Source organism: Oxyura jamaicensis, chromosome 4 (assembly GCF_011077185.1).
Source record: "Oxyura jamaicensis isolate SHBP4307 breed ruddy duck chromosome 4, BPBGC_Ojam_1.0, whole genome shotgun sequence".
In the NCBI taxonomy this organism is placed as follows: Eukaryota; Metazoa; Chordata; class Aves; order Anseriformes; family Anatidae; genus Oxyura; species Oxyura jamaicensis.
The window spans coordinates 19,827,607-19,848,759 of record NC_048896.1 but is presented as its reverse complement, the minus strand read 5'-3'; the positions used below and the strand labels follow the sequence as shown (position 1 = coordinate 19,848,759).

The window sequence follows — 21,153 nt, the reverse complement described above, 5'->3', positions numbered from 1 at the left end:
CTAACTTGCTGCATTGTGAAGCAAGTAGCTGGAAACGATTAGGGTCAAATAGTAATAAAATACTTAGCTGATAGCATAGCCTAGAGGGCAGTGAGTGACTTAGGGCGAGGAGAGGCAACAACTGAAGTTGGTTTCAGTGCTAACACTTAACATGAAAATAATTATCCATTTATACAGCTTTTAAGACCATGTATAAATGTTTTTGTGGGTGGGAGATAAATGCTTCTGTGTCATTTATCTGTCATTTCAAATTTAAGTGTTAGATAAACCCATGCCAACAACTGCAATTTTTTAATAATTTTTTAAAAAATAGTTGGAACTTTCGGTTTTTGACAAGTTCCTACTTAATTTTAACTCAATTCACCCCAAAGTATCGCCGGGTTTCTAGAACTGTTTTGTATTCTGTATCGTAGCTTAAAAAAAAAAAAGTAATAAATTGAATTTTAAAACTCCCTAAGTTTTATCAATTATTAAAAGTGGTTGTGTTTTTTTTTTTTTCTGCCTTGTTGTTCTTGTAGCATTTGGATGCTTTACTGCGACAAATCCGGGATATTGTGGAGAAGCACACAGACATAGATGTTTTGGAAGCCTGTTCAAAAACATACCATGCTCTCTGCAATGAAGAATTCACAATCTTTAACAGGGTTGATATTGCAAGAAGTCAGTTAATAGATGAATTGGCAGACAAGTTTAATCGACTTCTTGAAGACTTCCTGCAAGAGGTATTTTAATGTGCAAGATCAACTTTTCTTGCCCTTGTGTATATTTCCAGCATGTTTTTCTGACTTGCAAAATTCTGAGGTCAAGCATAATAATACAGCAGTATTGTTGCTGTGATTATGTGACTGTTTCTTTACATCAGGACAGTAATTCTTTAGCCTCTTTTTGGACAAGTATTTTGGGGAAATTTGAGATAAATTTCAGATAAACTATGAAATTGAATTTTCCACCTTTTGTTATAAAGATTGTAATTTTGAGAGATGTAGCATTGTAGTTCTACTTGGATTCTCAGATGTACTAGTGTTGCCAGTCTTGCCTGTGATTTATTATTATTATTATTATTTTTCAACAACATTGTGCAAAATCTCTGGAAAATGTTTTCCATCCTTGAATGTATTTAGTAGGTTAAAAATAATTTTATTCCTATTCTTTGCTGCTTAAGAGAGAGAACTTCTTGGTATGATATTTAACTTCATGAAGTTCCTCTGATATTGAGACATTCATATGGGACATTCAGACAAAACTTGTTTCTGTTCCTCCTTATCTGTGAAAATAAGCACAGGAAGCATCTTGCTGATAACTTTTGTCCACACCTCTTGGCAGCAGACTTATTTGGTCGTGCTTTGCTCCTCTTCCTCTTGCTCATTGGCCTGAAATCACTGGATGTATGTCGGGCAAGTAGCAGATGTGCCTAGTAATCAGTTAGTTCCCTGTTTGTGAGGAAGAAAAAAAAAAGAATGAGGGGTAAAGCAAGGAAATGAAATGTCAAACAGGTATCTAGAAGGAAAATGACAAATACTTTGGTAGCATTGTTGAAATCCATAGTGCTTTGGTCATGTGCCACCACAGAACAGAAAAATGTGCGGCAGTTGCAGTGACTGATACACCAATACTTGCATTATAGCTGGTGTACTGAGGGGGGGTTTCTGTGACCTCAGATGGCTTATCCTGTGTACCAAAATATTTTGCATTTTGCATTTCTCTTTCCAATTACAAAATTGTCAGGCCTTGTGGGACCATCAGCATTTCCTTTACCCCTCTTAGAGATGTAGTTCTGGGATTAAAGATTGAGGTACTGACCCGTGGCCCATCTAGTCCAGTATGTATTGTCTGACAGTGGCCTCTGCTGGATTCTTCAGAGAAAATTGAAACACCTATATAATACAAAGAGATCTAGGCTGCTTGAATACATTCTTCCTTCCCCCTGCACTCCACAATATTTTTCCTTGTGTTATTTCTCAACATGAAAGCTGATGGCCTTTTCAGCAGTTTGGGGCATGCAGTGCATTCCTTTCTCTCTCAACCCCTTCAAATCTTCTAAAAACAAATATGTCATTGATAAATAATTTAGATAAAGTTATTTTTGCCTTTTTTCCCCCTCTTTTCTTTGTGACTTCTTACAATGTGGTTTTTAAATAGGGGGAGGAACCTGATGAAGATGATGCTTATCAGGTCTTGTCAACGTTGAAGAGAATCACTGCTTTCCACAAGTAAGTAGGCTTCTGCACATAAAGGTCAGGGTTTTGTGTTGTATGATTTGTTTTTGCAGTAGTTTCTGTTTTGTTTTTAAAATTTTAGAGCTATAGAATTTTATGGAACTTTTGTTTGTTTTAGTGTGAATGGTGGAGTGTTGTGTAGAACATGGCGTATCTCTTGAATATATAAGGAGATAGACACAAAACTTAAATCTACTGTTTTGGTTTGGGGGAGGTTTGCATGTATATACATATACAAATGTATATTTTTTTGAAAAGTGAAGCTTTTAGTAGTTGGTAACATTGAATTTCAGAAGTGGTGTTTCTTTTACATCTCTGTTTCATTTCTAATGCTTCTAGTGCTCACGACCTATCAAGATGGGACTTGTTTGGCTGCAACTACAAGTTACTGAAAACTGGCATTGAAAATGGAGACATGCCAGAACAGGTTTGTAGCTAGAATGTGCTCTTTAGGTACAATAGTAAATAGCTTTTGTTAATGACTTCTATTGGCCTTTTTTATTTATTTTTATTTTCTTTTTGATTTCAGATTGTTATTCATGCACTGCAGTGCACTCATTATGTAATCCTTTGGCAGCTAGCAAAAATTACTGAAAGCAGTTCCACAAAGGTATGCCTTGTTCCAGTTGTGTTAGTAAACAAATGTTTGTACGTACATGCAGTGTTATCAAACAGGAAATGTGATGGAATCAATTAAAACTCAGACGTTTTTTATACATATACCTGTTGAAAGCTGCATTTCTAAGAAAATCTTAGAATTCGTCATTTTAACAATGAAATGCTTGACTTTCAAATCATAATATTTCCCTAAATTGTTATGTGTATTATTGGCGCACAAACATTAAGTTGAAAGAATCTTAAGTAATTGAATATATCTATTGTAGTCATGGAAGACAAACCTCTGGCAAATGTCATTTTTCTAATTTTACTTCTTTAAACATCTTGGAGAAGGGATTGCAGTTTCTTGTGTCCATGTAATTAACAGTTTGTAGGCATCTGTCACAGTTTACTGGAGGGAAAAGGACTCAATTTGCAATCAATGAATTGCATTATATATATATTTTTTAAAAATAATAGATTAGGAATTAATTATTACAATGAGTTTGTTTTAATGGGAGGATATATACATTTTTGCCTTTTTTCTTTGTTTCTGGGTATGGTAGTGTGGGCATCCAATATATCATAGGAGTAGAGAAGCATGATATGTAACTTGTGCTATTTTTTTTAATAACAGAGAACACCTATGTGAGATCATAGTGTCTTCTCTTTATATTTTTAATCATGTTATTACTTCATTAATCCAATGAGTAATTGCGGCCTTTCTGACTCAGTCGTCAGAGTCTGAAGTTCTGCTAAATGCAAAATTCTTCAACGCATGCTGGCCAACTAGTTCATCATCTTGCTTTTAACAATTACTAAAAACAGAATGTCAGATACAAAGTGCATATGTAGATTGTTGAGAACTATTTATGTGAGTGAAGGATTTGGAAGATTTATTAGCTTATTCTTTTAAGGGGAAGCAGCAGTCTGAGTTTTTGGTAGCAGTGATTATGACAGTCCAAACCTGACAGCAGAAGCTGAACTAAATACTGAAAAGTTAGGTTAGAAATGAAGATTAACTTAGCTATTGTGCAGTAAAATGTAATTCGTAATACTTTTCAGCAGCAACGAAAAGAACTTATTTGGAAAAAAATAGTCCTTTATTAAGACTATTTCTGCTCCAATATAATAAGATTTGGTAAATTAAAGCTTTTACAGTTGTGGTTGAGAAGTTAAACCTGTTTTATTATATTTAACTGCTTGACTGCTGCCAAATATATACCAGGTATGTACAAAAGTTCCGTTGATGTGGGTTCAATGTCAATGGAATGTAACAGCAAACGATTTGACACACAGTACCAAAAGTGACAGGAATGTACTGTGCCTAAAGATTTTTGTTCCATAGCAAAAATTAAATTCTAGCCCTGTGCTGTCTGTGAACAGGTTTACTAAGTATGAGAATTAGCTTTATGATGCAAGCTGTTGAAAGTAATAAATATCAAATTAATTATATACATATATACTAAAATTTAAAAGAATAATTCTCTATAAAAGGAAAAATATGTTCTTGTGTGTAGTTCTCTTAAAATAGGTATAGCAATATGAATGGTAAATGCTGAGAGAGAACCTTGTATGTAGTGAAAGCATTCTAAGAACATACTATATTTAAACTCTGTACCATCATAGTCAATAAGTGGCTGTTGCTTTTGTGACTCCTGTTAAGATTAAATGACACATTGTACCAATGTGCTACCTGTTTTCTTGAAGGGAGAGACTTGTTTTGTTTTAGATTGCTTGGATAGTTTTTAAATTTCTCAGGCGTATTTCTTCGTCCAGCCCAACGATAATTTGTAATCGGACTTCCCCAAGTTAGGACACCAAATATGCTTTCCAGATGATATTTGTATGAGTTTGATACTGTATTTGCTCAGTAATCTACTTTTCTGGAAATCATTGCAAATTTTTGAAGCTACTTTTAAAATTACTTATTTTTTAGAGAAGAGGGAAAGAAAACCCCAACTCCTATCTGACGCTTTGCTTTATCCCCAAGCAGTGAAATGAAAGTATACTACGTAGCTGTGTCTGGTTTAGCTGCACAGCTACCTAAAATCTGTTCTTAGGGCTGAAAATACAGATATTTTAAAAAGAAAATGCTTTGTGCACTGTTTTTTGTTGTTACTACTTATTTTTTTAATACTTTTGCCAATTTCATCCCAACTTGCATTTCTATTGTAGTACACAGGATGACAAAATTGAGGAAATTGCTCCTTACTAATTTTGTTTGTAATAGTGAATTTAACTAATGCAGTGGACTTTGATTCGCATCTACGTATGAGGTCTGTGATGGATAGCTCTGAAAATGCATGCACTATATATGAATATGAAATTGAAAAAGCTGAAAAGTTACATGAAATCCTTCTCTTTAAAGGAGGATCTTCTACGTCTGAAGAAGCAGATGAGAGTGTTCTGTCAAATCTGTCAACACTACCTGACCAATGTAAACACTGCTGTTAAGGAACAGGTTAGTGATTGTTGTTTATCCTTATAGTCTTCTAATATTATACTTCTAAAGAAGTGTCAAATACTAGCAAAAGGAACTATTCAAGTTTATGTGAGGATATGGGATAAGAGTCTTGGATGCTTAGGCTTAATGCCCTTTGTGTCTTCTGTGTACACCGCACTTTTGTATATTTGCCCTCTTTCTAGTAATTTAGGTGGGATTTCAAAACCAATTTAATTCTTTCTAGTAACCTTAGGCAGCATAACCTTTATTTGAAGGGTGTTTTTTTTTTAATTGTTCTTGTTATTTAAACAATGGGCAGGTGCACTGTAGAAGTATTACAACTTGTATTTTAGGTGGAAGAGTTCCATCTCAAACTCTTGGTTGTCATGTCACACATCTCCAGCAGAGCTGCTTGTGAATTTGTAGACAGAGTTGGAAGGGATGGGAACAGCTATAAAGAAGATGCAAGTTATTTATTTCTTAGAGTGCTTTTACATTGCCATGTTTCCACTATTATATATATTTAACGAGGTACTCAAGACCGATGAAGAAAACAACCTTCCTCTCCCATTGTTGTAAACAACTGGGGACATACACAGTCAATTTCACTCTTCCTCTTCAGTATGTTGCTGCATACAGAGTATATTCCTCACTTCAGAACCCTAGGATTTTGTGCATCTCTGGATCAAGAGAAAAAGGATGAGTAGTTAGTGTCTGTGTTAATGAAAACACATATATGCACTGTAACCTGAGGGATTTCATTGTTGAGAAGAGGCGTTCATTTTTTTTGGTCACCCTTCAGTACACATACGCACTGGTGAATTGTTACCAGCATTGGTTCGATGTGCTTGGAGACCATTCCAGCAAGTGCTTAGAAGCCTCAGCAGTGATATACTGCTCAGGCTGTGATTGTAGCTTCAGATCTAAGAAGTTAGAGTGAATTGCATTCTGATGACCTACCTATTCGTCTTACCGATTTTGTAATCAGTCCCTCATGTAGTTGTTCCTTGTGGCGGAGAGTTTTAGCTGAAACCAAGTCCTTAGATAATTCAGACGTAAAATATGTAGGTATTTGGTCCACTACAGGAGTCCCTGGTATCTCAGGTAGCAGACACAAGTCCTGACTTTTTGAAGGAAAATACAGGCATGGAGGTTTGGGGATTTATTTATTTATTTTATTATTATTATTATTATTATTATTTTTGTATTTTGAACTGAGATGTCTTGGGAAAACGCTTGTCTTGAGTTCTGAGGGTAACTGGGTCAGCTGTAGGGGCTGGGTATCTTCCACTCTCTGTTCAAATAGTCCTTCAGCCAGGACATTTGTATGGATTTCAGGATCCACTGAAGAACACAGGTAACTGATAGCAGGATTAATTCGAGGTACATGCCATAACAACATTTAGAAAGCAAAAACAAGATTAAAAAAGAAGTCTAGCATCTCTCTATGAAGAAGGACCAAACTATCTTCTATAGGTGTACTTTTAATTTAAACAGCCCAGGAGTGTTTTTGCTGTAAAAGGTGATGGAAAAAAAAATCTTGAGCTTGTAGTTGAATATCTATTCCACTTGGTCATACATTTGCAGTTTTTGCAACTCTTGCTATAACAAGAATCTTGTTGTAAGTTCTTCCTGGAACTGCTTAGGCATGTTTTAAGTCTGAAAGTTAACTAGTATGAGTTGTAAGGTGTAGGGTGTGGAAGTATGACAAAAATCACTGAAGCTCTAAGTAGATATCCTTAAAAATCTACTCTTAGTTTCAGGCGCATGCCCTAGAAGCAAATTGCCTCAGTCACGTAGGGCACAAAGGTGTTTTCCCTTTCTAATCTCCTGGAAGGGGACTTCAAGGAGAGCGTATGTATTTCCGTGACCATGAAAATTATCGCATTTCCTTTGAGGAGCCTGAGAACTGATCTTTAGGCTAAAATGGTAGTACTTAAGAGATTACGGTGAAAATGATGAGGTGCAGCATTAAGCAATGTATTATCCAGTTAGTTTAAAGAATGTCAGTCTAGGTACTGATGTATTCAGACTTCTTGGGGTTGTAGTACAGACATTGAAACCTGATGTCAGGTGGACAAGTTTGCCAGCAAAGTTGGAGAGGTGATTGGCGTTTTGGGAGCAAGACAGACCCTAGGATCTGAAGGGATTGAATGTCCTCAGCCATGCTATGCATTTTCCAGATGTGATCAAAACAATTAAAAAAGTGGAATGTTCTATGGTTGGTGACTGCAGAGTTCTCCAGTATCCTCATGTGATGTCCTTCAAGCAGAATTTGAGTTTCAGGCTCTTCATGTTTCATTCTTAAAATATTTTGATATTTAGTTGGCTACATTTGTGCAACATTATTATTTAAAGAGAGTCGTACAGCAACCTCATGTAAGAAGCTATTCACATTTTAAGTTCCAGTTGGCCTGTTGAGTTGATTAGGACTTGAGAGGCACCATCATACACCACTGGGCTTTAAATACTTAGCTCAGGGAAAATATGTTATTCTGTATTTAAATAAATTAGAATCCAGTTTCCAAGCAAATACTTATTAAGGTTTCTTTTTAATAGGCTTTCACAATTCTATGTGACGTGTTGATGATCTTCAGCCATCAGATTATGACAGGAGGACGTGATATATTGGAACCACTTGTTTACACTCCTGATTCTTCATTACAATCTGAACTACTCAGTTTTATTTTAGATCATGTCTTCATTGATCAGGATGATGATAATAATAGTGCAGGTTGGTGCAAAACATGTTTCTTTTATGTTGTTTGTCTGGTATTTTGTGCCTCTATTTTTTTCCCTTCTTCTAGCAATGGGAAGTGTGCATGAGCAAGAGGTAGGTTTGTGGTTGTTTTTTATTGTAAACGTCAGCAGCTGCTTAAAGCCCTTTATGTTTTGGGGACATACAGGGTAATCATGATGAAGATTTGCTTTCATAGGCACAAATATTATATATCTCAGTAAGAGAGACTTGTCAGTGGGCAATGAAGCGCATTGCTGTCAGAACTGAGATTTGATTTTTCCAACCCTGACCACTAGCCTGCATCATTGTATACAATACTTAAACTTGAAGTGTTTAAACCTGACTGTTTTCATCTTCCAAACTCTTTGCAGATGGACAGCAGGATGATGAAGCTAGCAAAATTGAAGCATTGCACAAAAGAAGAAATCTACTTGCAGCTTTCTGTAAACTCATTGTATATACTGTGGTGGAAATGAATACTGCTGCAGACATTTTCAAGCAATATATGAAGGTAAATTGGAAGGCTAGTGGTTATACCTAGTAGAAAAATTAGAATACAGTAGCTATGGATTTCTTATTGTCATTTAATTTGTTCCTTTTGAGATAACTGATTTGAAATACAAAGCCTACAAAACTACATATCAGTAGAAGCCTGGTAAAGTTCTCTCTCCATAAGAGGGGGGAAAATAGCTGAGATGGTTTCACAGTTCCTGTATAGTGGGGGAGCAGGAAGAAAACCTGATAATTGTTTTTACTTTGTTTCTAATAAATTTATTTTCTTAAGGATATCCGGTTGATGGTATATTTTTACCTCAGCTCTAAGTTTATCAGGCTTCTTAAGAATCTTCTCACACAGGTTGACTTGATATCCAGCCTTATCAAATAATTTCAGCTTAAATTTTGTAGAAGAGAAGAAGATTGTTTTGCAAGTTTCCTTTATTTCTCCTAGAAAAAACATGTTCCTTCTATCTGCTGCTATTTTTGTTAAATATGAAATCCCTTTTTACCACCTGGGATTCACAGCTGCACAATAATATGAGTTCATTTTGTGAACATGTTAAAAACTTGCTTCTTGATGATTACATTTAAAAATAAAAATAAAAATAAAAATTCAGGCAGCCTGCTTTTGTATGAGTGCCCTTTATTTATATTCTGAATCGCTAAATAACTACTTGGGACTGTATTAAACTTAAAATACTTTAGAAACTGAACTGGCAGCTGTCTCCATCGGAAAAATTATGATTATGAAGTTGTCCATAAGAGCTTAGTTTAAACAGAGAAAATAGAAAACTCCCCATCAGAGTTATAGTAGTTCCAAAAAAGATTAGATTCTAATCTTGTACCCTGAAGGGGTGAATATGTGCTATTAATAAGTGTGTCATGGCCTTCAAGATAAATAGCTCATTCTGCCTCTAAAGTAATACTGATGACATTAAACAAGAACGAAAATAAATGGAAATACAGTTTGATTTTTTTGAGGTATTTTAGGATACAGTTTTGATGGTGTGAGCATAAACATGTTAGTTTTTTTTTTTTTTTCTTTTCAGAGTGTCTGAATTTTTCTTTTAAATAGCATAACTTAGATGTCATTTTCCGGAGAATTCGGTAGTTGTTATGTTTCCAACTAAAATGGAAAGTTAACCAATTTTGTTTGGATTTTTCCTAGTACTACAACGACTATGGTGATATTATTAAAGAAACAATGAGTAAAACAAGACAGATAGACAAAATCCAGTGTGCTAAAACACTTATTCTTAGCTTGCAACAGGTAAGAATGATTTACAATCTTCTAAGCATGAAATTCCATGCAGTATATCATGTGCTTTTGTTTAATAGCTAGTATGAGGTATTAATGAAGAAGCTCTTATGGAAGGTAGGTTTGAAAACAAACAATTACTAAGACCAGTTGCGAGTTTGTTTTTCAGTATTTCTGAATGTTTGGTAGGTGCTTCACCTATCTTTGAAATTAAAACATTTTAGTGCTCTCTTCAGTAAATTAGCTTGCCTGTGTGGAGACCTTACAAATTCAGTCATGAGTTGAATTCATCTGCTCACATGAGCCATCTGCACAAATCTTACGGGATTGAGGAGAATCAGACCAGTAAAGCACATCGCTGCAAACCACTTCAATTCAACATAGATGTGTGCTACTGTTGAAAGGAAAATGTATCTCAATTTGTCCTCTCTCCCCACCCCTTTGTGTTAGTACTGGAGTTTATACAGCTTACATGGATCTGGTTGTGAATTAACCAGAAAAAATCCTTAGTGAAGCCCCTAAGCTGGTTTATCCATCTGGATATTATTGCCAGTACAAGAGGAGGATGATACCTTTACTTTTGTTAGCAGTGTGACATTAACTAGCTGATTGAACTGCAGCACAAAATACGCAGCTGAAGGCTAGGGTCTCCTTTTACCTATTTTTGCTGACTTTTCACCAGAGTTTGCAAGTATTTGTGATGCCAGGAAAATTCTGTCGTTGTTAATCTTTTCTGTCTCATTAACAGCCTGCCCCATATATTTTAAAGGGCAGACAGAAAATGGATGTAATATGTGAAATTGTGCATATAATAGGAAGGCAGTTACATAAGCCTAATACAACTACAGGAGTAGTAACACAAGGGGACCCAAGTATTGTTAAATATCCAAAAACAAACAAACCACAACAAATGGGGGGAGAGGGGGACACATGAAAATCACATCTCCTTAACTTTAAACATGTGAACTAGCGTGTTTCTATGAAAACTCAAAACAGAAACCAAGCAGAGAATGAATGCTAGAAGTGACAAGGGATAAAAGGAATAACTAAGTTGGAGTGAGCTGCACCAGCTTAAAAGGAAGTATGCAGCTGTGGGACAAAGTATGTCTATAAATGCAAGTTAATGTGCATAGCCTGACTAAACCTGGTTTTGGTTTATTCTCTGTTACATGGGTGTGGGAAGGATGCATGTATTGCACAAAATGAAAAGATAATAGAAAAATCATCTGTTAAAGAGAATTACAGACAAATTCAACAGTGTGTTGAAATAACTGGAGAGTTGAGTTTGATCTTCAGTGGCAGAGCTTCTGGTAGCTTTGGCAACTTCCCTGAAGACGTTTCCATTTTAGAATTTCTTTGTTGTATTTGTATTTGGAACACACACAGAAATGAGTTATACAGGAGTAGTAGTAATAATACTATATAATTATATATATATATATGAGTTATATAGTCCAACATAGTTGGATGCATTCCTTGAAGCGCACATATTGTCCAAGCTTAACGCAAATATACAGACTAAGAGTAGCTTTGACTTCCTGATCATAAACTTGTATCTTTTCAGGTTGCTGATTTAAGACATAAAGCTGTAAAACACATTTTACTGAAACTGAACTCTGCTGTTTGGTCTAAAATTTGTCATTTAATAAATGAAAATCTCCTTTTTCATTTCATACAGCTTTTCAATGAAATGATTCAAGAAAATGGTTATAATTTTGACAGATCATCGCCGACATTCAGTGGCATAAAGGAACTTGCTCGACGTTTTGCTTTAACGTTTGGACTGGATCAGTTGAAAACAAGAGAAGCTATTGCTATGTTACACAAGTAATTGTGTGCTTTGTATTACTGCCATTTTTTGGTAGCACTTCTCGACTAACATCATTGAAATGTCTTTTCAGTCTTTCAGAACTAGTTTAATATAAACTGCGTCAGCACTAAATAAATTCATTTTAGTTATAACCCGTTTGTAAGTTATAGGTTAGGAGGTGACTGTGTCTTTGTTCCTGAATTAAACCCAAATGTTAAATCAGGCTTTCGTTAGCATCATTGTATAAGCCTGTAAATGATAAACAGTGCTGATGCTGTCACAAAATAAATAAATAATTATTGTACATAACAGTAAGAACAGATCCATTTAATTATCAGTGGTGACGATCTTTGCCACCTGCAGAAAACTTGAAACGTGAGTTAGAAACATTAGGATAAGAAGTGTGTCCATGTTCAAATTACAAATTATGTTCACTTTTTTGCTAGAACATGGAAACACTGAATGGTTGCTCCCTTGAAACAGGGGAAAGGTGATTAGTTTTGATAGCTCCCAGTGCTGATAACTTTCTCTTTAGTTTATGCCTTATGTAAATAAATTTTTAACTTTTTCTTAGGGATGGCATAGAATTTGCCTTTAAGGAGCCTAATCCACAAGGTGAGAGCCACCCACCATTAAATTTGGCATTTCTTGATATTCTGAGTGAGTTTTCCTCCAAACTTCTCAGACAAGACAAAAGAACAGTGTAAGTATTTTCTTGATATCATTAATATTTGTAATGATACAATAAGATATCTATTTGAATATGTATGTATGTGTATTGCATTCACCTAGAATGGAATCTCTGACACTTAAATATAACTTTACAGTGATGCAGTCAAGCATAGTCATAAAGGGTAAATTGTATTCACCCTTGTTTTCTCATTCTGTGGTGGATGAACAGAAATCATATTCTGAATTTGTTACTGGTTGGTTTTGTTAACTAGGTGGGGAGCCTTGGGTGTTAAATTGAGTAGTTACTTATCTTGACATGTTAACATAATATTACAGATGTCTTGTATCTTTCTAATTTTTTCTTCCATTTAAAGGTATGTTTACTTGGAGAAGTTTATGACCTTTCAGATGTCTCTACGAAGAGAAGATGTGTGGCTTCCTCTCATGTCCTACCGAAACTCTCTATTAGCTGGTGGGGATGATGATACAATGTCAGTAATTAGTGGAATCAGCAGTCGAGGATCTACAGTAAGAAATAAGAAAACAAAGCCAGCAACAGGGAAACGGAAAGTACCTGAAGGTAGAACTTCTCTCATTTTAAAACTTACTAGAGTAGATAATCAGAAGCTACATTTGTTGATCCCTATTTCTTAGTTTGGGAGAATTTGCATGCTTTAATGTATATCTTTAGATAGGATAACGTTGTGTGCATTTAGTGGAAAAACTGCATTTTTTATCTGCATTTAGTAGAAAAACTGTTCATCCGAGGAGTATGAATAACGTAATACTGAGGCACAAAAGGAAGTAATGGGCACTACACTATGCTAACTTACAGGAAATAAAAGCATTTTAAATAATCTAGCCAGTGGTTATGAATTAAGGCTTTTTGGGGTCACATGTAAGAATTTGTGGTGAAAAGTAAAGAAACTGATTCTCAGATTCCCAGGAAGTATATTTGCTTAAATTGTTTAAGCATTCAGTTTTAGACTAGTTTGAAAAAGTTTCTTAATACCCAGTGTTTTCTTCTAGCTGAAGAAAGCAGCAGTAGTGACAGTATGTGGATGAACAGGGAGCAGACAATGCACACACCAGTCATGATGCAGACACCTCAACTTACTTCCACAATAATGAGGGAGCCCAAGAGATTGCGACCTGAAGAGAGTTACATGGGTGTCTATCCTATGCAGCCTGAACACCACCAAGCTCCACTCGATTACAAGTACGTAAATGAGTAGGTCTGCATTGTGCTAGTTCATACACAAAAACAGTTCATGTTTAAAATAGAATAATGGTCTTTTTAAGCACGCAAGTAACGTGGATGTTGGCTCAAAGGCAACAGGAAGAAGCCGCACGACAACAGCAGGAGAGGGCAGCGATGAACTACGTCAAGCTGAGAACCAACTTGCAACATGCTATGTGAGTGAGAGTGAAATGTTACTACGGGGGGGTTGGGAAGCGTATATTAAATGCAATATTATTCCTATATTTTTTAAGAGGGATACATGTTCTAATTCTTCAGTAGCATTTTTTTGTGTGTGAAAGTGCATGGTGATGCATTTAGCATAATATATTCATCTGATCTGATTTGTCTTTTTTTTTAACTTAAAAATTAACAGTAGTGAGCTTTGCAATAAAGGGAACTGGGTGAGTTGTTGAACTGACTACTGCCTGTGGCAGATACATATAATCAGTGCAACATGCAAAGTACTTTCATTATGATTCTCAACTGCAGAATCCTTTTTAGAAAAGAACATTAAAATTACTTTTAAAAGTAGGTGTTCAATGTGTGAAGCTAAGTCTAAACTCAGAAGTTTATTCCTATTGTTTCATTCTCCATTACTTCTGAGTTTAGAGTTCAGGATCTTTTTTATTAAAAATGTGTGTGTGTGTGTGTGTGTGTGTGTATATATATATATATGTATATATTCCTTTTAAAGAAACTGCTGTCTTCAGCATTTCTGGGATCAATAAGGGTTTTATCTGACCTAAAATGAACATCAAAATTGAGAGGAATCCTGTAGTACTACGTGTCCAGTTGTGTATGTTGATTGTCATGAAAAATTTATGTAGAACTTCCCAACCCAAACAGACGTTCCTATTTGCCTTGTCACGAGGGAAGAAAAAATAAAAACAATATTTTATTTAGGTGGCAAACCTGTGACCTTTCCATGTAGGGCATGAATATTTTCATGGAAATCTTTGAATTGGGTGTAGTTTTGATCTGTCTATCAGTTCCTACAGCACCTCAGAATACCAATTACGAGAAGTCACACAAAGTTCATTAAGTTGATTGTCATTCTCCCGTACTCTTAGAATCTTCTAGCTCATTGAATACTTATTTTAATAGTAGTTAACACATTTATTGAATTACTTAATTTCTGTGTAATGGAACTATCACTTGTTGACAGTTCATTAGTGAACATAAGCTTGTTAAATATTCAGATAAAACGTAACTTGATTTAGTGCTAAATAATAGCTTTTTTTTTTTTTTTCAAATTCAGTCGGCGTGGCACAGGTCTAATGGAAGATGATGAAGAGCCAATCGTTGAAGACGTGATGATGTCATCAGAAGGGCGAATTGAAGATCTCAATGAAGGCATGGATTTTGACACCATGGACATAGACCTAGTAAGAAACTTCCTTGTCGTTTTAGTCAATTTTGGGTTTGTATTGCTGCTTTCAAGTAGGATATTTGAATCAATTTTTCCTTTTGGTGAAACAGAAAATTCATGTTGATCTCTACATTCTTAAATGGCTGTGCCACTACCTATATACATATACCTTTTTTTTTCCCAAACTGCCATACTAAAGGCAAACATGCTTCTTCAATAAGGATATATGAAAATCTGTACCCCATAAATTCTTATCCTTTGAGACTTCAGCTTCATTTATTATCGTTTAAAAACTCTGTGTATGTTCTGAAATTACTATTAATGTGTTTATTTGCTTGCTTTTTGTTAGCCACCGTCAAAGAACAGGAGAGAAAGAACGGAACTAAAACCAGATTTCTTTGACCCCGCTTCAATCATGGATGAATCGGTAGGTTAACGTACGTAAGAGGAAAATAATGTAAAATCAATTTTAAGATGACAATACTCTCTTACTTCAAATTTTAAATGGAAAGAATGCAATCTTTAGGCTGTCTCGAGTTGCTCATTTTGGCAGACTGAGTCAATGAAATGCTTTACACTGTAATACAGCTTTATAAATTCTAATATAGTTAATGTTTGCAAATTTACAGGGTTCTTGTTCTTAATACTTTACATGTAGCTATGTAAAAATCAAAAGCCTTTAAATCTGAGAAGGTACGCTTTTAGTATGGAAAAAAGCATTGCAGAGGTTGGTAGCAAAGAGAATAAAAATAAAATAAAAATCTGTGCATATGCTATATTAAAGCAAGTTTCCTGTTGTGATGAACTCAGTTGATTCTAGTGACATTACCAATTGTCAGTGTTGGATGATTTTTTTTATAAATTGCCATATTAACTTTTATTCATAAATAAGATAATAGAGATTATAGATCATAGAGACAATACAGATATATGTTTATAGAGATGAGAGGTATTTTTTCTTTCCATATATAGTTTTAGGTCCAAAACATCCGAAGTCTGTAGTTTCTGCTTGCAGTTGCCCTTTTTTCCGACTTCATAAATCTGCAGTCTCTATTCTCTTTTAAAAAACTGCATGAGGGATTTCTTCTGTCTTGAACCACTTGTAATGTATGCAGCCATTTTTGACCTTGTGTAGCTGGTACAAAATTACACTGGAAATAACAAGCTGCAGCAACCCAGCAGAGGACAGTACAACAAGGCTTCCTGGGAATCTTGGACAGCTTGGTGGAATTTGGAAGACAATTACATATTTTTACAGTATTGTTGCAGCGTGAATCTGTTCTTGTTACGAGAGAGAAAAAAGTCTTAATACTGTTTTAAATGCAAATCCATATATTTTGTGCCAGTAGGCCTTTGTTTCTAGTACTAATGAATCAGATTAGGTTGTGCATCTGGCTGTTGTGTGTTCTGTTCTTGAAGTAACACCTAGAAAGTATATCACCAGTTTTCTGACTTTGTTTTAAAACAGTTCTTCCCTTCCTTTTCTTAATTTTAGTTCATTGATCTGTGAAATACCAGTCATTTTTATTCTGACAACACTGAAAATTTGGTCCTCTACAGGTGGATCTCACTGATTTTTCAGAAACCTTTCAGCTTTTCAGTTTCAAAAAGTTAGTTACGAACCGTTTCACTCTGTTTACTGTTCGCTAGTTTTCTTTCCTATTACTTTATTTCTCATTCTTTTTACCATCCTTGCCACGTGAGCCCAGGATTTGCTAGGCACTCCTTAGCTGCAGTTTGGGAGTATCACCACATGATGGCAGCTGGTTACAGTCGCATTGCTCTGCAAGATTTTGGAGCCAATTCTGAGAGACTATCAGTGTCCTGCCTCCATGTGCCAGGAGAAGAAGCCATAGTCTGTTTCTCTGCAAGGAGGGAGCAGTGGAACACTTTAAATAAATTGGTATCATGAAGGGGGCATTATCTAGCAAACCTTTCTCCCAGTAAGGACACGGCAAGGGTGATTTCTGCAGGAATACAGAAAACAGCTGCATCACAGAGAGCTGCTCCTTAGCATAAACTCCACCTAAATGAATTTAACTGCCTAAGTGAGAAAGTTCTATTAATAATTTAAGAGACATCATTAAATTGTCTTAAAGCAGACATTGCAGACATCTTAAAGCAGGATCACTGGTTATTTAAAATGTTTATAAACCAACGAACCAAAAACACACAAAAAATCATAAATGCAAAAAAACCTCTAAGTAAAGTTACTTCATTCATATAATTTGTTTGAGGACCATCATTCTTGGAGTTGTGGCACTTGTTTCTAATACACCTAGACAAAATGTATCAAATTTATTCAGATGGACATAGTTTATGGTCAGAATTTTAGCCCATCTTTTTTTTTTTTGGTGTGTCCGTTACTAGTGCCAGAGGCAGCTGAGCTGGGCACAACTTTGTAGTGCACAAACTGTCAGAGGCAGGCAGTGCACTACACTTGTATGAAGCATCTGAAGTGAATTTAATGCCAAGAACAGCAAAATTGGTTTGGAAACAGATAAATGTGAACAGCAGTATTAAGATTCAGGAGAATTAAGTCTCTCATGTCTCTATGGCTCTTTCTAATTCAGGGAGTCCTATAAAAGGTAGGACAGTCACAAGATCTGGAATCTTCCTTTTTGACCTATCAGTGATGATACATGCTCTCATTGGCATAGAAAATCATATGTCTTGTCTCCCCATGGGAATGGAAACTGATTCTTCATTTCAGGAAAGCTTTTTCTTCACTTAATCACGTGGTCTCCTGAAGGACAGTACTTTTTTTTTTTTTCTGCTTACTGTTTGATTTGTTTTCTATTCTCTTTCTGATAGAAACTACTTATTCTATACAAAATATTATGTTTGTGTCCTGCTTGCTGCTGCAAGATGACCTGTTGTTTTTATGAGCACAAGCATGGCAGCAGCCACTGTATGTGTAGAGTATTTTATCTCAGGCTTAGTCGCTAGAAACTGCACACTTGATTACAGGTTAAGCCCTATAGAATCATCATTGTCAAAGAATTTTAGGGTAGGCAACTAATTTTAAATGATTTTGCAATTATTATCTAAAATAATTAAAGCACAGTCTTTAACGCATTCCTTTTGGATCTAATTAATTTCAAGTGTGGAAAAACAACTTCTAATGAATGAGGAGCCCTTTTCATATTATTACATGAATCAGAAGTGCGGTGAATTTGGTTTGGAGAAAAATAAACTTACAATGCCTTAACATATTTTGAAGTGTCTTAATCTTAAATCATATATTAATTGCTTTGTTTATGTTAAATGTGTAGTAGACTACAAATTGACACCATTTCTAACTTTTTTTTTAGGTTCTTGGGGTGTCAATGTTTTAATACCAGAGCAGCAAATAAATCAGTGGTGAAGTCATTTTCTAAGTGGAAGAGGAAGTTTTTCAATACAAAATTGTGGTAGATACAGTGAAATTCTGAACAGATTTTTCTCTAAGGAGAATGTCATGCTTTCAAGATCAAGTGCATTGAAGGGGCAGTTTTGTTTGCCTGAAAAAAAAAAAGAAATGTAAAGGACAAGTAAACAATTTGAGGATAAGCTACACTTTTTGTTGGAAAAATCAATATTTTATTTATGTGCTATCAGTTTATTTCCAGATCATGAGAAGTATTCCCTCTTAGTTTTAATCTAACAGTCTGAGAGGTGTTTGGTACAGATTTGAGCCCCTCTCTTTAACACGTTTGCTGGCTATACTAAAATAATCATGAGCTCTGCTGGATTGCTGTTTACATCCATGAAGTGAATTGATAGATGGATTGATTTTCTTACAGTGATAGAACCAGAAGAGTGTCAGTATTTTCAATTAAAAGCAAACTTCAGCAACAGAAGGTTTGTATTAATTAATCATGAAAAAAATATGTAAAGAATTATAACAGCTTTTTTATCTAAAACACTTTTATTCCAAAAGCTTCATGCTAGACTTCTCAGAAAGGTCCAGAAACTATGAAGTACCAGAAAGTAACAGATCTCAGTCATGCTTGCCCATTTCCAACCCTGAAAGTTTGCTTGTCCTTTAAGAAAAATGTAATGTTGTGAAATTCCTTCCAGTAGTGCCACTGTATTTTGTCTCCAAATAAAAGAAGCTTATTGTAGTATGTTTGCAGAAAAATTCTAAACAAAAATTATACAGCTTATTAGAGTGTGGGAATAGGGATCTAAATTTTAAATAAAATTATATATATATATAAATTGGTGCTGATTTTATAATTGCGCAGTTTGTTTAGTTTTTTCTTACTTTTAAATTCCAACTTAAAATTATGAGGTTTCAGAAATATATTGAAAGTTTAACAATGTTTAAAAATAGAAGAGCATGAGAATTCATGCTTTAAAAATGATTTTTAAATTTGTATTTTATATTGTTTTATCTATCTGTCTTTGCAAGCAGTCTTCAGGTTAAAGATACTTCTAACAGGTTACAGTACATTTCCTCTGTATGTAAATTAGATTGGATAATAGAAATCCATAAACAACCCATAATATTCTTTGAAAGCTAAGCTTTAAACTTCATTTTGTGTCCATTCACAAATAAATTAAATTTGGTCTAAAACAGAAAGTGGATCTATGCCATTTTGACATCGACTCATTTTGCAAGGCTTAGGCAGCTAGACATCATTTTAAAGGAAATATTAACTTATATTACATATGTATATTTTTTGTCAGTTGTCTCTCAGTTCTTGAGGTATATTATTTTAATCATTCCATGCCTTAATATGCTTGCAATACAAGAATCTCCCCAAATGGGTGAACACAAAAAGGCTTCCTGTTTTTAGACTCAGAAATTAAACATTCGGCTGTGGTAGCCAAAAACCATAGATTATCTAAAGGATCATGATAAAATATAATTATTTTACTAAGTCATGGGGTAACAACAAACTCAAAACTAGATCTGCCTAACTCATTTTACATAAATAAATACTCATGTCTAAAAGTACTGCCTATATTGTTTTTCACACCACTGCATTTAATAGAACTGCTGAGAGGACTGTATATATGATTTTAAACTTAAGTTGATTTTCTTACTCTTGAAGGAGTGTTTCTTTGTGAAAGCAGTTCTTACAGCTTTGTTTTCAACCAGCTAAAAATGTTTTATATATTTACCTTAACCTGTTGTCCTCCACATTCTATTGTCCTAATTGTACTGTTTTCTGATTTGTATTTATGTCTTGAGACAGTAACTTTTTGAATAAAAATAAACCTACAGTATGTTGTATGTTTGATCTTTTTAAATCGGGGATGGGGAGGACAGTGAAGATAGGGGTATGAGTAATGCAAATGTTATGTTTATAGAAATCAAAATCTTTTTCCATGTCTTTTAAGTGTTTGTCTCAGAGTTGGGATAATGTATGGAAAACCGCACTGTTTTATATTTGTAATAAATTGTACAAGTTTTTAAAATGTGAATAAAGCACTAATTGGGTTAATAATTTAAAGTAGAAAAGTTATGCAATCATGATTGTTTTAAATATGCTTTAATTTGAGTTAAACCTGTTAAAAGAGTTAGCAGTGTAAATACGGAGTGAGTTTTTCAAGAGGTTAGTAACTGCAAATAAAATTTTTAAAATTTGTATAGAACTTTTACATGCCAAGATATCAATGGTTAATTATTTTTGTGTTACATTTTTAAAGGTGTATCAGTAGCTCTTCTTCTCGTTTCTTTTTCCTCTTAACTTTTATCAGAAATCATGCAGGTTGCTTTTGATTCTGATACTGGAGGTATTGTATGTAGTCAAATCAGGCAGTTTGGTAACATCAATTGCAATAATTGAATGTGTACACGTCTTTCCATTTCTTTATCATACACCTGATAAGCATTCTAAGCTTAATTGGCAAAACAGCAAGGTAATTGGGGGGCGGGGGGGTGGAATCTTGACATGTTTCTTTGCCTCCCACCCCACATCCCCATAGCTGCTGTGCAGCTCTGGCTGTTGAAAACTCCTTTCTGTTACAAGCCTTTAAAGGAGTCATGTAAAAATCTTACAGGTAGTTTTTCTAATTCTTGTTAGTGTAACTCTGGATGGGGTTTTCCATTTCCTCACTACAAATGTTCATTCTAAATTTTGTTGTAAGATCAATAATATCTTGTGGAAAATGGTTTTAGTATGTCTAATTTTTATCACAAGAGAAATACCTTCACTATTCAATGTAAAATCTTTTCTAGTTGGACTCCTTTGGTACAGATTGCCTGTAAATGGAAGAAACACGATTTTTGAAAGGATATGTGAGAAAAATGTAAAAAACAAAACCACTTAAACAGAACTAAGGGCTGTACTCTAGTTTACCAGAGAGGCCA

General features: G+C 34.8%; 1 protein-coding gene across 3 annotated transcripts in view; it reads left to right on the top strand.

Annotated features, from left to right (window-relative positions):
• The window catches only part of STAG2 (stromal antigen 2), a 74,677-nt gene extending 54,376 nt beyond the window's left edge, over positions 1-20,301 (top strand). Inside the window, exons 19-34 of one of the 3 annotated variants that reach the window (XM_035324044.1) lie at positions 519-722; positions 2,140-2,210; positions 2,556-2,643; positions 2,746-2,826; positions 5,185-5,277; positions 7,819-7,993; positions 8,371-8,510; positions 9,666-9,767; positions 11,434-11,582; positions 12,140-12,268; positions 12,612-12,817; positions 13,267-13,456; positions 13,570-13,653; positions 14,739-14,865; positions 15,199-15,276; positions 18,164-20,301. In XM_035324044.1, coding sequence (XP_035179935.1) covers positions 519-722; positions 2,140-2,210; positions 2,556-2,643; positions 2,746-2,826; positions 5,185-5,277; positions 7,819-7,993; positions 8,371-8,510; positions 9,666-9,767; positions 11,434-11,582; positions 12,140-12,268; positions 12,612-12,817; positions 13,267-13,456; positions 13,570-13,653; positions 14,739-14,865; positions 15,199-15,276; positions 18,164-18,187 — 1,941 coding nt within the window. In that variant the 3' untranslated portion in view covers positions 18,188-20,301. Of the gene's footprint in view, positions 1-518; positions 723-2,139; positions 2,211-2,555; positions 2,644-2,745; positions 2,827-5,184; positions 5,278-7,818; positions 7,994-8,370; positions 8,511-9,665; positions 9,768-11,433; positions 11,583-12,139; positions 12,269-12,611; positions 12,818-13,266; positions 13,457-13,539; positions 13,654-14,738; positions 14,866-15,198; positions 15,277-15,821; positions 18,075-18,163 lie in introns of those variants that run through there. The other 2 variants (XM_035324042.1, XM_035324043.1) reach the window with 2 other exon arrangements.
• The last annotated feature ends 852 nt before the right edge of the window (positions 20,302-21,153 follow it).